The sequence below is a fragment of the Lotus japonicus genome, chromosome 4 (assembly GCF_012489685.1).
Source record: "Lotus japonicus ecotype B-129 chromosome 4, LjGifu_v1.2".
NCBI classification, from domain to species: Eukaryota; Viridiplantae; Streptophyta; class Magnoliopsida; order Fabales; family Fabaceae; genus Lotus; species Lotus japonicus.
In genome coordinates this window covers 78,184,637-78,199,702 of record NC_080044.1, presented here as the reverse complement: position 1 = coordinate 78,199,702, position 15,066 = coordinate 78,184,637, and the positions used below count along the sequence as shown (strand labels likewise).

General features: G+C 34.6%; 1 protein-coding gene across 1 annotated transcript; it reads right to left on the bottom strand.

Moving 5' to 3' along the window:
• Nucleotides 1-1,626: 1,626 nt before the first annotated feature.
• Nucleotides 1,627-3,362, bottom strand: LOC130715172 (uncharacterized). Its single transcript, XM_057565242.1, has 3 exons — nucleotides 3,266-3,362; nucleotides 2,541-3,174; nucleotides 1,627-2,165 (listed from the first exon to the last, which is right to left on the bottom strand). Exons 2-3 carry the CDS (start codon nucleotides 2,614-2,616, stop codon nucleotides 2,014-2,016), a joined length of 228 nt encoding a protein of 75 aa, XP_057421225.1. The 5' UTR covers nucleotides 2,617-3,174; nucleotides 3,266-3,362; the 3' UTR covers nucleotides 1,627-2,013.
• Between the last annotated feature and the right edge of the window lie 11,704 nt (nucleotides 3,363-15,066).

Here is a 15,066-nt window from a genome sequence, read left to right as displayed (position 1 = left end):
AGATGGGATCAAAATCGCATATCTCATTTAGTGTCACATTCTCCGTCTCACTAATAAAATTATGTCATATTATTTAAAAATTATTCAAATAAGATAATGACTAATATAAAAGAATTGAAATTAATTTTTGTAAAGAGACTCTCTACACAATTAAAAATTCAATCCTTAGTAATTATTATTATTCTTCAATGTCAAACTAATGTCTATCTTTCCATGTATCAAAAAAACTAATCTCATATTTTTCGATGTTAAAAAAAAACTAATGTCAAATGAATGTGATTTACTAACTACGTACAATCTTCTTTAGAAGAAGAAGAATTTCGAAATTAAATTAAATTATTGACAATGAAGTTGAATATCTCAATTTTATTCAAACAAGTGGCCTAAGTTTGAGAAGTACATAATACATACCATATTTGACTAGACTATAATGCAAACAATATTTTTAACATACTGCATACTTTATGATTAATTTCAATTCTTTACAAATCATCATGGACAAGGCTTAGGCCCAATCCTTGTGACTTAATTCGAAATCAATTATCTGCAATCACAAAAGAAAGGCAAGGACGATCTTTGAAACTTCTTATCATCTTCATTGAATTTAAAAATTCATAACATGTAAAGTGTGAAAAAAATTAAGGACAATATATACTAGAAAAGTAAAGTAGCTAGCCATGGCTCTTATAGATAGTGCATTACTATCTCCGAGAAGTGCCGACCAGCATTTCCCCATTCACTTAGGTAATCTTCCTTCTTCTCTGAGTTTGCCTAGATTTTTTTTCATGTTGAATCTTCCTTGACCAACCTTAAGCTCATCTTCTAACAACTTTTAGTTGCTTCTTGGTTCGCTCTTATGGTTATCACTACCTCATTCGTGTTCACAAATTTCATCAATAGGTGGCATGCAGGTAGAGATTACTGCTTCAAGATCATTTATAAACGGTCGGCCTAGCAAGACGTTATAGGTGGAAGGGAAATCAACACTTCGAAGAAAACTTCCACCATTTCACTGCTCCTTTCTGACTATATCTATTGCATATGAAATCAAATCGTTGTCTGTGAATTTCAAAGTTTTAAAACATTCGTAAAACATAATGTCCGCCAAACTTCCTGGCTTTGTTTCGCTCACGCCTAACAATTGGATGAGATTAATCCGGTCTTCGCTTTGGTTGTCCCAATCGGAAACATAATATTCACTTAGTTATGAAACATTTGAACACAAAATAAAATTGGGCCTTCTACGTGTGGTCACTTTGATCGGTCGGAATAATTATTTAGTATTCATTAATGTATCTCTTTTATTACATATATTATTCATATAATATGAAATTGTAGCCTACAACTTCAAGAGTTTCTATCGAATTGACAGGTAGCTAATATGCATTAGACACGTCAATTTTGGCCTTTTTATTTTTACTCTTACCAAGCACTCGTTAGTTGCGCTGCATGTGACTTCTTCTCGAATTAATGGTTCGTCTTCCTTAAAATCAGTCATCAATACTTGAGCCAAGTGGTTATTAAAAGTCAGTATTTGATTCAGCGACACATGAAGATCTTTCTTACGCTTGGCAGCATGCATGAAACCGCAGGTAGCACTAAACTCATAAAAATTTGCTAATGGCATGTGAAAAAATTGCTTTTTATTACCACAAAGTGCGCGACTGTGTGTTCATCAAACTAGCGTACGATTGTTCTAACTACTTGAAGTAGAGGTCTTGATTAAGCTATATTTGTGGTGACTAGTACCTCTGTAAAGGAATTTTCAGAGGATGGTGCTCAAAACTTTTTGGAAACTCCAGTATATGTTCCCCCTCACATTCTCATAACTTCAAAAACTATTTACACGTGAGTCCTAAATATATATATGATTTGGCAGCACTATCTCAACACAAGGTGGTGATTGATATACATTGATTGAAGTCCACAGATAGAATTGCAGGGTAATTTAGCACTGTGGATTGGTGCTTTTTCTGCCAAAAAAATTCTAAGAAAGAAAAAGATGCTGGGACTTCAATTATGGATAGGAGGATTCTTTTTTGCAGGTGTGTAGTCCATTGTGTCCAAGTCATCATCACTTCTTTCGTGTGCCCCTTCATGGTTAGGCTTAAACATACTACTTTGACCCTTCTCAGCTCCATCCTTAGTCTCTCTCAAATTTCTGGCTGCAAATTAAACAAAAAAGCATCACATAAGTAATAGATTTTGAATAGTGTGTATGCAATATCAATTGCATGATTGAACCCCCTTCTACAAATGATTAGAAAGTTGGAAAACTGGAGCGAAACCAAAATCACAATGGATCACCACAAAAGGTAAAGAGTCTTTATCCACCGTAATTTTAGTTCATCGTGGTTTTTTACCGTATATCCAAACATGCACTAAGTTTTTTCTGGATTTTAAAATTGTTCTGAAGAAAGAAAAACTGATCTATATATAAAACCAAAATCAATTCTGGGAATTTTTTTCTCTAAGTAGCTGCATGTGTCAGAACTAATTGTAAAGAAAAATAAACTGATTTAAACATGTTAAAAGCTTACCTCTGGCTGTGATGGAGATGAAGCAAAGCAACATAAAAGTAATCAGAACTAGGCGCTTGCTTGGTAACATAGCCATCTTACTTAAACTTGAAACTTTAATATATCTCACCACTTAACTCAAGTCTAAGATGTTATATGGCAGAATTGTGAAACCTTGCAAAAACATGTCCTAGCAGCTCTCTTTTATAGGGATGAGTTATTGAGTTAAGTAGTTGCCAAGAGGGTGCAATCCTGTAGGACAAGAAAAAAGATTATTGTCATTTAGGTCCAAATCAATGTCTCCTGCTCTGTCCACCCTGAAAATGACAACACTTAGCTTCAACTTCTGGATCCAATAAGTTAAGAGCTAGCAGAAATGGTTCTATTCCCCTCGATTTTACTTAGATAGCAATTGGCACTTTGTGTGTCGACCATGAACACTTTGATTTGCAGTTTTGCACTGTGCATTAATTAACCAAGGATGCGCAGCAACCAAGAATTACTCACTCCTGGAAAAAAGTCCAAAATACAAGAAAGAAGACAAAGAAACACGTTTTGGAAAGGGGGGAGGGGCCTCCTTTGAGGGGAGGCATACGTACAGCAGTAGACTTTTGAGGGTGATGTATGACTTTGACAAGAGGATTTCAGCAAGCACCTGAGTTCTCAAAAGATGAGTTGAATTTCAGTATTTTTCACTACACATAAACTGATATTTATGAAGCTTACACAATGATATGGATGCTTACCCATACAATTGTCACTCCAAATACTACTGGTTCTTAACTGCTACAGAGTGTGTGAAGTTAATTTTTTTCTTACTTTTTACTTTGTGTCAGTGAAAAACTGCCACCAAAATAAGATGTTAATAAGAATGGTCAAAAGTCAAAACTATTAAGCGGTTTATGTATCAAAGCTCATAATAGGTGCTCATCTAAGTAGTATTTGTGAGTGATAAAAATTAATAAAAAATGAGTCAAAATTAATAAAAACAAAAGGAAAAATGATATTTGTAAGTGATAAAATCTATAATGGACAAATTTAAAGAAGAAATTGATTGGTGACTCAACTTGATTTAACTTTAGAGTGATAAATTCAAGAATTTCACCGATTATAATTTGGCTCAGTTTCATTAATGGAAAAGCATAATTTTTTTCTATCACTATGCACTCAATTAGAACTTGTGAATTTAATCAATTTATCATGAATATGGATTAAATTTAAACATCTACAACCTAATTTAATTTAATAAAAATTAGAACTAAGTTTAAATTTCAAACATGTGTATGTATGATTAGATTTAAAAACTTCATTTTCAGATCATAGTAAAATACCCTTGTGGATGTAAAAAAAATTGACTATATGTACACAGCAATAGAGAATATGTGTGAAATTCTTATGATTTAAGTATAAAACCTGATATTAGGCGTTTCTCTTCCATGCACATGTACCATGTATGGTTATTCGCCTATTACATGCATAGAGTGGTTGATATGTGTCCATGTTCACCAGCAAAATGCCATATGAAGAGTAACATCTGTGTGCACCTCTGACTATCTACCTTCTTCCCTACTTATATCTTGGTTAAGCAAAGAAAGGAACTTGCATTAATGGATGAAACTAGATAACCGACATTGATGGGGCTTCAATCATTTTCAAATGAAGGGGTTGATCCATGTTCTGCATGAAAAAATCAAGTATTAAGTATATATCTAATTGTGGGGCTTCCTTGTCCCTTAATTTCTCATATATATGCTGATTTAATTTGATGCTTAAGATCAAAGAATATATTAAAGGTAAGATATATTAGAAATAAATAAAAGAGCATTGTTATATCAACTAACATGATATATAACTACCAAAAAAAATGTAACTACCAAAAAAAAACTAACATGATACTCCCTCGGTTCCTTTTTAAGTGTCATTCTAGTAAAAAGCTCTCAAACCAAGATAGTGGGTTATTGGAGTTTTTTTTCCCATTTTACCCTCTCACATCTTAATCATGAAGTTATAAAATTTTCCAACTAAAATAGTGGATAGTTAATTTTTTGTTTCACTCTCTCTCATATCATTAAACTATTTATCATTCTTCCCTCCCTAGTAGCAATAAGAATTTGGTGCTTGCAGTTGCTGTGGTACCTTAATTTAAATGAGGGTATGGTACCTTAAATGATGTAAAACCTATTTATCTCAAAAAAAAATTAACTTCTAAAAGCCTCTAGCACCATCATTCATGAGCATTTTAGTAGATTATCTCATTATCTTGTCGTTCGCCAGGCACCAATTTCCATATCTCACTCTTATTGTGATCAATAACTCTCTTGTTCTTACATCGCATACATTTCTACTTCCACTACTAAATTCTGACTTAAAAAAAGTTGTAACAACCAACATGACATCTAAGATTCCAACAAAAGTCAAAAGATATAATCTTCTCTCTTTCTTTGCCCTTCAGTTTCACATTTTCTTCTAGTCGGGGTACTGTACCCAAAAGAATTTCAGAGTACCACAGAATTTACCTAAGAATTTATAATCTCCCTCCAATTTTTAATGTTAACACATTTTTCTATGTAACTTTGAAAGCTATTTTTGGTACTTTCATTGGAATTTAATTTCCACTTACTAGACAAGACTTTGAATTGATGTAATGTGAATTTAATTTTCACTTACTAGTAAGGGTATAATTGACAAAATGGACCTTAAAACATCAAAATGACAGTTAAATAGGAACAAAAAAAATTCTTCTAAAACGACACTTAAAAAGGAACGGAGAGAGTATATGATAGTTTAAGTAAAATGTTTTCATATATACTTTCTTATTGTGCCACCTTTTATGATTCGTGAACTTAGTATAGTAAATGTCGTCCAAGATTATTCTAGAATGTAACTTATGACGTCAGAGATATGCTCACCTTGTAGTGGAAACGGCAGTCGGATTGTTCACCGTATAGTTCATTGATTATGCTATGGTCCAACTAGTACATTATTTCATTATTTGGTCAGCATGTCAGTCAGTCAAATTAAAAATGAGAGTATCCCGGAGGCTGTTATGAATTCACTTGAGCAATCAGCATGCAAGGTAGAAAGTAGAAACTGAGGGTGTTTGGATCCGTTTTGGGCAAATTCCGGGTTATCGGGTAGGGGACCATGGGTCACACCCACCCATTTGTCTAATCGAAGCCCATGGAGTGGAGCCACCACATGCATACAAAACAAAACAACGATTTGAAAGTTGGATTTGTTGGAAAAATGGTGTGGTCCCAAATCATTGGGTCATTGTGGCCCAGCATGAACCTGAGTTTGGGAGCACCTGGCCCGTCACGTGCTTCAACACCGTATTAGCATGTGGATTAGGAAGAACTAATCACGCCTTGTCTCCTATTTATTTCATGAATCATCAATTCATCATCAATCATCATCCCACTCACTCTACGTCCAAGTGCTTTGTATATATCATAGGCATGCCTATATCAAATTGTATCAAACCTAACCACATTTAAGGCTGCAACTGGGTTTAATCATGGAGACTTTTTCACTTTAAATGAGTGTTTCTTTTCTTTTTTAATTAAGAATACTGTAATTGACATAAACCTTTTAAAATATTTGACATGACCTTTAAAAGTTAGCTTAAAAATTATGAGTGACAGTTTACTCATATATCTAATCACATTTTCTTATTTTTTACTTTCAATATTTTTAAATTCAAATTAAATTATAACATGATAACTTAATGAATTTTAATTGAGTGAGTGTGCAAATACTTTATTTTCCCATCAAAAAATCATTTAAATAGGAGGGAAAGAATATGGTTTCCATAGCATTGACTATTTGGATTAGTGGGTGAATGAAGATTGCAAAATTGCATATGAAACTTGATGCTATGATAAATGAACGTTTGGTTTATAACCCGTTTGGTTTAGGTCATTATATAACAACGTGTCTAACCTTTGACCCCAGTCCCCAACATTAATATTTGAAAGGCCACCCACAATACATAACTGTGTTGAGAAATTGAGCCTTTTGCTCACATCCCTTAAGAAGTGAAGCTTTTTTTCAGTTGGCCAAAAAAAGGATGCTCTAAAATATTCCTCGCACTCGGCCTGAAATTACACAAAAAGATGAGTGTTAAGAGTGTAATTACTAACTTTGTTGACTAAGAAAATATATAAGGGTAATTGAAAAAGATTATTTATATACCTTGATTTAGGTGTTGGGTATAACAAAGTCTCAATCATATGCTTAGCTTCAGGCATACCGGTAATTTGGCTGAACTCAGATTTATTATTGCTCAATATATTTTGTTCAAACTGATCAGGATGAAGTCCAAACGGATGTCCACCACGCGTCAGACAGTAGAACAACACTAACCCTAGACTGAAGCAATCTGAACCACGTGTTTGTTTTACAGAATTAATTAACTCAGGAATTGACTCAGGAGCTCGCCATCCGTAAGTTCCATTGCTTGCAACATATTAAATCAGCGGTTAAGAGTTAGACATGTTACAACTCTCTAATCTTTCTATCTCTCACCTTAAATTTGATCTAAGATTTAAAGCCAAAACTTACTGACCAGAAATATTTGACCTAAGTGAAGATCGATCTGGAGGAAATTTTTATCTGATTCTCATATCTGCTAATTTTGCACACAATGTCGGGTCCATAGTCATTAATACATTTGATGGCTTCAGATCTCTGTGGAGAACGTTCATATTGTGCAAATGTGACACCTCTGTCACCATATCTCTGAGTACAACATATAAATATTTAGTCATTATGTACACTATATAAACTTATAAACAACAAATAAAAGGTTTATATCTACCCCATTAGCTTTCTTAATAAAGGGGTAGGGTTTCCATTCTGCGTCTAAAGTGACGTAGCCCAAAGTTCATCCAAAAAAACTTTTACCATCTGATTTGGATTGCGCTGGCCTCCACTAAAATAAGGAATGAAATCTTGTAGGGTACACCCACATCTTTCCAGCGCTATGTAGTAGAAGTTTTCACTTCGTCTCACAATGTACATTCGGACAATGTTTGAATGACGGTCTGATGTGAGAAGCATATTCATTTCTCCCTTAAACAGCCTATTGTGAAACTTTTCAAGTCGTTTTTTTCGCTACGGGGAGATCTCCGTAGAGGCCTCGGAATACAACTGTTGATTGAGATCCAAGTGCGATTTCCCGTCCAACTTGTTCAAATACTTGTAGCTTAGTATAATCAGTTAGGATTCCTAGTTCTGGTTTTGGAACCAAAACCCCATTCACCCCATTCCCTTCTGGTTCTGGAACCAAAACCTCATTCACCATATTCCCTTCTCTTTTATTCAGTATGAAGATCTTGAACATAAAATATATGGCAATTGCGAATAGAAAAACTTCAAGGTATATAAATAATCTTTTTCAATTACCCTTATCAAATCTATTGCCGATGTAAAATCATAATAACTCGTTTGGTTTAGGTCATTATATAACAACGTGTCCAACCTTTGACCCCAGTCCCCAACATTAATATTTGAAAGGCCACCCACAATACGTAACGGTGTTGAGAAATTGAGCCTTTCGCTCACATCCCTTAAGAAGTGAAGCTTTTTTTCAGTTGGCCAGAAAAAAGGATGCTCTAAAATATTCCTCGCACTCTGCCTGAAATTACACAAAAAGATGAGTGTTAAGAGTGTAATTACTAACTTTGTTGACTAAGAAAATATATAAGGGTAATTGAAAAAGATTATTTATATACCTTGATTCAGGTGTTGGGTATAACAAAGTCTCAATCATTTGCTTAGCTTCAGGCATACCGGTAATTTGGCTGAACTCAGATTTATTATTGCTCAATATATTTTGTTCAAACTGATCAGGATGAAGTCCAAACGGATGTCCACCACGCGTCAGACAGTAGAACAACACTAACCCCAGACTGAAGCAATCTGAACCACATGTTTGTTTTACATAATTAATTAACTCAGGAATTGACTCAGGAGCTCGCCATCTGTAAGTTCCATTGCCTGCAACATATTAAATCAGCGGTTAAGAGTTAGACATGTTACAACTCTCTAATCTTTCTATCTCTCACCTTAAATTTGACCTAAGATTTCAAACCAAAACTTACTGACCAGAAATATTTGACCTAAGTGAAGATCGATCTGGAGGAAACTTTTTACTGATTCCCATATCTGCTAATTTTGCACACAGTGTCGGGTCCATAGTCATTAATACATTTGATGGCTTCAGATCTCTGTGGAGAACATTCATATTGTGCAAATGTGACACCTCTGTCACCATATCTCTGAGTACAACATATAAATATTTAGTCATTATGTACACAATATAAACTTATAAACAACAAATAAAAGGTTTATATCTACCCCATTAGCTTTCTTAATAAAGGGGTAGGGTTTCCATTCTGCGTCTAAAGTGACGTAGCCCCAAGTTCATCCAAAAAAACTTTTACCATCTGATTTGGATTGCGTTGGCCTCCACTAAAATAAGGAATGAAATCTCGTAGGGTACACCCACATCTTTCAAGCGCTATGTAGTAGGAGTTTTCACTTCGTCTCACAATATACATTCGGAAAATGTTTGAATGACGGTCTGATGTGATAAGCATATTCATTTCTCCCTTAAACAGCCTATTGTGAAACTTTTCAAGTCGTTTTATCGCTACGAGGAGATCTCCGTAGAGGCCTCGGAATACAACTATTGATTGAGATCCAAGTGCGATTTCCTGTCCAACTTATTCAAATACTTGTAGTTTAGTATAATCAGTTAGGATTCCTGGTTCTGGTTCTGGAACCAAAACCCCATTCACCCCATTCCCTTATGGTTCTGGAACCAAAACCTCATTCACCCTATTCCCTTCTCTTTTATTCAGTATAAAGATATTGAACATAAAATATATGGCAACTGCGAATATAAAAACTTCTAGCCAAGAATAGGAGATTTTAGAGCATCCTTTGTTCTTGGAACCAGAAAAAAGAAAAAAAAACTTCACTTTTTAAGGGATGTAAGTGAAAAGTTTTTTCGGAAATTTCTGAAAACCTCCACTAGCTTTCTTTGGTTATTTTGTTGAGTTATGAATTTGATGTTTTTGTGTAGTTTTAAACATGTTATGTATGAGTTATTTGTCATGCTGTTGTAGATCAATTTCTCATGCTGACGCCAGCTGCAATAAAAACTCATGTGGTGGTACACCTTCCTAGTTCTCAGTTGTATATGTTGAAGCTCCACATAAATTCAGCAAGAGATCTTTCTTCACTTTCATGGGAACGCCAAAAGTATCCGGGTCATTTTCCAATACTCTCTCCAACAGCTGAAACCATGAATTCAATATTTTAAGTCTCAGATGAAAGACGTAAAACATTGCACCAATTGCTAAGCAAATTACGTTGTGATTACGGTGTTCTTGAATGTCTATCATATTATACAATCAATATCCTTATGAGCCAGATTGGCCAAAAGCATCTTGAAGATAAAATGTAAGATTCTATTCATCACTAGTGATGTGGTTCAGATAACATGTATTTACATTAATCTAGCATTTTCTATTTCATCATGTAGTAAAAAAAAGAAAGGGAAAACTCCTCTTTGTGAACTTTTAGTAAAGTCAAGGGTGAACTCACCTTTGAATTTTAGCGGGTAAAAATTAGGATAGTCAAAAGAAATTGGGCACTAAAAATTAGGATGGTCAAAAGAAATTGGGCATGATAACATGTATTTATATTAATCTAGCATGTTCTATTTAATATGTTGTAGGCATAGGAACTTTAGGCTGGCTAGCTTCTAAATTAATTCGTGGAGAACGAAAACCACGAGCTTTAGATTGCTTCAGTCTAGGATATATATATATATATATATATATATATATATATATATATATATATATATCTTGGTGGGGCTAGCCCGGCTAGGGAATGGTCTCACACCAACACCAGTATGGAATAATTCCGAACTTTGACTTGTCCTACGACAACTAAGTTTTCCAATAGGTAAGGTAATGTCTCAACTTTCATGGAAAGTTTCCTGTTGCAAAGACAACACAAGTACACAAACAGAAAAGATAGGAAATCAGAACGAGACAAAAGAAATGATGGAAGAAGCATAGTGATAATAAATGAGGTCTCTTATTACCATTCCAGCCCACAGTGCCTTAGTGACCAAAATACCCCACAAACCTAGGGTCTAACTTCCAATGACGATGTACTACCATATACACCTTAATGAGCAGAGAAGGAAATATGTTTTCGAAATACTGGTAGAAAGCCACAAGAGGAGTTCCAACCAATCTCTGTAAGCCACAACAAAAAAATATACATCAATCATATATTTTGGAAAATCACATAAAACAAACTATTTAAAAGCAAAATACCTTTAGTCCTCCATCAATCTCATTATAGTGAGCGTATTTATTTCTAATCGCCCTTATCAAATCTATTGCCGATGTAAAATCATAATAACCCGTTTGGTTTAGGTCATTATATAACAACGTGTCCAACCTTTGACCCCAGTCCCCAACATTAATATTTGAAAGACCACCCACAATACGTAACGGTGTTGAGAAATTGAGCCTTTCGCTCACATCCCTTAAGAAGTGAAGCTTTTTTTCAGTTGGCCAGAAAAAAAGATGCTCTAAAATATTCCTCGCACTCGGCCTGAAATTACACAAAAAAATTAGTGTTAAGAGTGTAATTACTAACTTTGTTGACTAAGAAAATATATAAGGGTAATTGAAAAAGATTATTTATATACCTTGATTTAGGTGTTGGGTATAACAAAGTCTCAATCATATGCTTAGCTTCAGGCATACCGGTAATTTGGCTGAATGAGATTTATTATTGCTCAATATATTTTGTTCAAACTGATCAGGATGAAGTCCAAACGGATGTCCACCACGCGTCAGACAGTAGAACAACACTAACCCTAGACTGAAGCAATCTGAACCACGTGTTTGTTTTACAGAATTAATTAACTCAGGAATTGACTCAGGAGCTCGCCATCCGTAAGTTCCATTGCCTGCAACATATTAAATCAGCGGTTAAGAGTTAGACATGTTACAACTCTCTAATCTTTCTATCTCTCACCTTAAATTTGATTTAAGATTTCAAGCCAAAACTTACTGACCAGAAATATTTGACCTAAGTGAAGATTGATCTGGAGGAAACTTTTATCTGATTCTCATATCTGCTAATTTTGCACACAATGTCGGGTCCATAGTCATTAATACATTTGATGGCTTCAAATCTCTGTGGAGAACGTTCATATTGTGCAAATGTGACACCTCTGTCACCATATCTCTGAGTACAACATATAAATATTTAGTCATTATGTACACAATATAAACTTATAAACAACAAATAAAAGGTTTATATCTACCCCATTAGCTTTCTTAATAAAGAGGTAGGGTTTCCATTCTGCGTCTAAAGTGACGTAGCCCAAAGTTCATCCAAAAAAACTTTTACCATCTGATTTGGATTGCGCTGGCCTCCACTAAAATAAGGAATGAAATCTTGTAGGGTACACCCACATCTTTCCAGCGCTATGTAGTAGAAGTTTTCACTTCGTCTCACAATGTACATTCGGACAATGTTTGAATGACGGTCTGATGTGAGAAGCATATTCATTTCTCCCTTAAACAGCCTATTGTGAAACTTATCAAGTCGTTTTACCGCTACGGGGAGATCTCCGTAGAGGCCTCAGAATGCAACTGTTGATTGAGATCCAAGTGCGATTTCCTGTCCAACTTGTTCAAATACTTGTAGCTTAGTATAATCAATTAGGATTCCTGGTTCTGGTTCTGGAACCAAAACCCCATTCACCCCATTCCCTTCTGGTTCTGGAACCAAAACCTCATTCACCCTATTCCCTTCTCTTTTATTCAGTATGAAGATCTTGAACATAAAATATATGGCAACTGCGAATAGAAAAACTTCTAGCCAAGAATAGGAGATTTTAGAGCATCCTTTGTTCTTGGAACCAGAAAAAAAAAAAAAAAAAAAAAAACTTCACTTTTTAAGGGATGTAAGTGAAAAGTTTTTTAGGAAATTTCTGAAAACCTCAACTAGCTTTCTTTGGTTATTTTGTTGAGTTATGAATTTGATGTTTTTGTGTAGTTTTAAACATGTTATGTACGAGTTATTTGTCATGCTGTTGTAGATCAATTTCTCATGCTGACGCCAGCTGCAATAAAAGCTCATGTGGTGGTACACCTTCCTAGTCCTCAGTTGTATATGTTGAAGCTTCACATAAATTCAGCAAGAGATCTTTCTTCACTTTCATGAGAACGCCAAAAGTATCAGGGTCATTTTCCAATACTCTCTCCAACAGCTGAAACCATGAATTCAATATTTTAAGTCTCAGATGAAAGACGTAAAACATTGCACCAATTGCTAAGCAAATTACGTTGTGATTACGGTGTTCTTGAATGTCTATCATATTATACAACCAATATCCTTATGAGCCAGATTGGCCAAAAGCATCTTGAAGATAAAATGTAAGATTCTATTCATCACTAGTGATGTGGTTCAGATAACATGTATTTACATTAATCTAGCATTTTCTATTTCATCATGTAGTAAAAAAAAGGAAGGGAAAACTCCTCTATGTGAACTTTTAGTAAAGTGAGCAAGGTGAACTCACCTTTGAATTTTAGCGGGTAAAAATTAGGATAGTCAAAAGAAATTGGGCACTAAAAATTAGGATGGTCAAAAGAAATTGGGCATGATAACATGTATTTATATTAATCTAGCATGTTCTATTTAATATGTTGTAGGCATAGGAACTTTAGGCTGGCTAGCTCCTAAATTAATTCGTGGAGAACGAAAACCACGAGCTTTAGATTGCTTCAGTCAATGATATATATATATATATATATATATATATATATATATATATATATATATATATATATATGGGATGTATCATATGAGAAAGATGTTCTTATGTGAGAAAATGAGAATAAATCATGACCGTTAGATCATGTCATGAACGGTCCAGATTAAAACAATTTAATGCTCACATGATCACTTAAAAAAGTCATGTGACTTTCTTAAAAACTCACATGACTTAATGTTTTAATTTGGACCGTTCATGATTAGATCTAACAGTCATGATTTATTCTCATGTTCTCACATAAGAACACCTTTCTCACATCATACATCCTCTATATATATATATATTGGTGGGGGCTAGCCCGGCTATGGAATGGTCTCACACCAACACCAGTATGGAATAATTCCGAACTTTGACTTGTCCTACGACAACTAAGTTTTTCAATAGGTAAGGTAATGTCTCAACTTTCATGGAAAGTTTCCTGTTGCAAAGGCAACACAAGTACACAAACAGAAAAGATATGAAATCAGAATGAGACAAAAGAAATGATGGAAGAAGCATAGTGATAATAATTGAGGTCTCTTATTACCATTCCAGCCCACAGTGCCTTAGTGGCCAAAATACCCCACAAACCTAGGGTCTAGCTTCCAATGACGATGTACTACCATATACACCTTAATGAGCAGGGAAGGAAAGATGTTTTTGAAATACTGGTAGAAAGCCACATGAGGAGTTACAACCAATCTCTGTAAGCCACAACAAAAAAAATATACATCAATCATATATTTTGGAAAATCACATAAAACAAACTATTTAAAAGCAAAATACCTTTAGTCCTCCATCAATCTCATTATAGTAAGCGTATTTATTTCTAATCGCCCTTATCAAATCTATTGCCGATGTAAAATCATAATAACCCGTTTGGTTTAGGTCATTATATAACAACGTGTCCAACCTTTGACCCCAGTCCCCAACATTAATATTTGAAAGGTCACCCACAATACGTAACGGTGTTGAGAAATCGAGCCTTTCGCTCACATCCCTTAAGAAGTGAAGCTTTTTTTCAGTTGGCCAGAAAAAAAGATGCTCTAAAATATTCCTCGCACTCGGCCTGAAATTACACAAAAAAATGAGTGTTAAGAGTGTAATTACTAACTTTGTTGACTAAGAAAATATATAAGGGTAATTGAAAAAGATTATTTATATACCTTGATTTAGGTGTTGGGTATAACAAAGTCTCAATCATATGCTTAGCTTCAGGCATACCGGTAATTTGGCTGAATCAGATTTATTATTGCTCAATATATTTTGTTCAAACTGATCAGGATGAAGTCCAAACGGATGTCCACCACGCGTCAGACAGTAGAACAACACTAACCCTAGACTGAAGCAATCTGAACCACGTGTTTGTTTTACAGAATTAATTAACTCAGGAATTGACTCAGGAGCTCGCCATCCGTAAGTTCCATTGCCTGCAACATATTAAATCAGCGGTTAAGAGTTAGACATGTTACAACTCTCTAATCTTTCTATCTCTCACCTTAAATTTGATCTAAGATTTCAAACCAAAACTTACTGACCAGAAATATTTGACCGTGAAGATCGATCTGGAGGAAACTTTTTACTGATTCCCATATCTGCTAATTTTGCACACAATGTCGGGTCCATAGTCATTAATACATTTGATGGCTTCAGATCTACGTGGATAACGTTCATATTGTGCAAATG

Bases quoted from the DNA above. Each gene is read 5' to 3' on its own strand.
- LOC130715172 (XM_057565242.1), bottom strand. From the start codon at position 2,616: ATGGCTATGTTACCAAGCAAGCGCCTAGTTCTGATTACTTTTATGTTG. The intron at 2,166-2,540 runs GTAAGCTTTTAA...TTTAATTTGCAG, and splicing joins CATCTCCATCACAGCCAGAG to CCAGAAATTTGAGAGAGACT.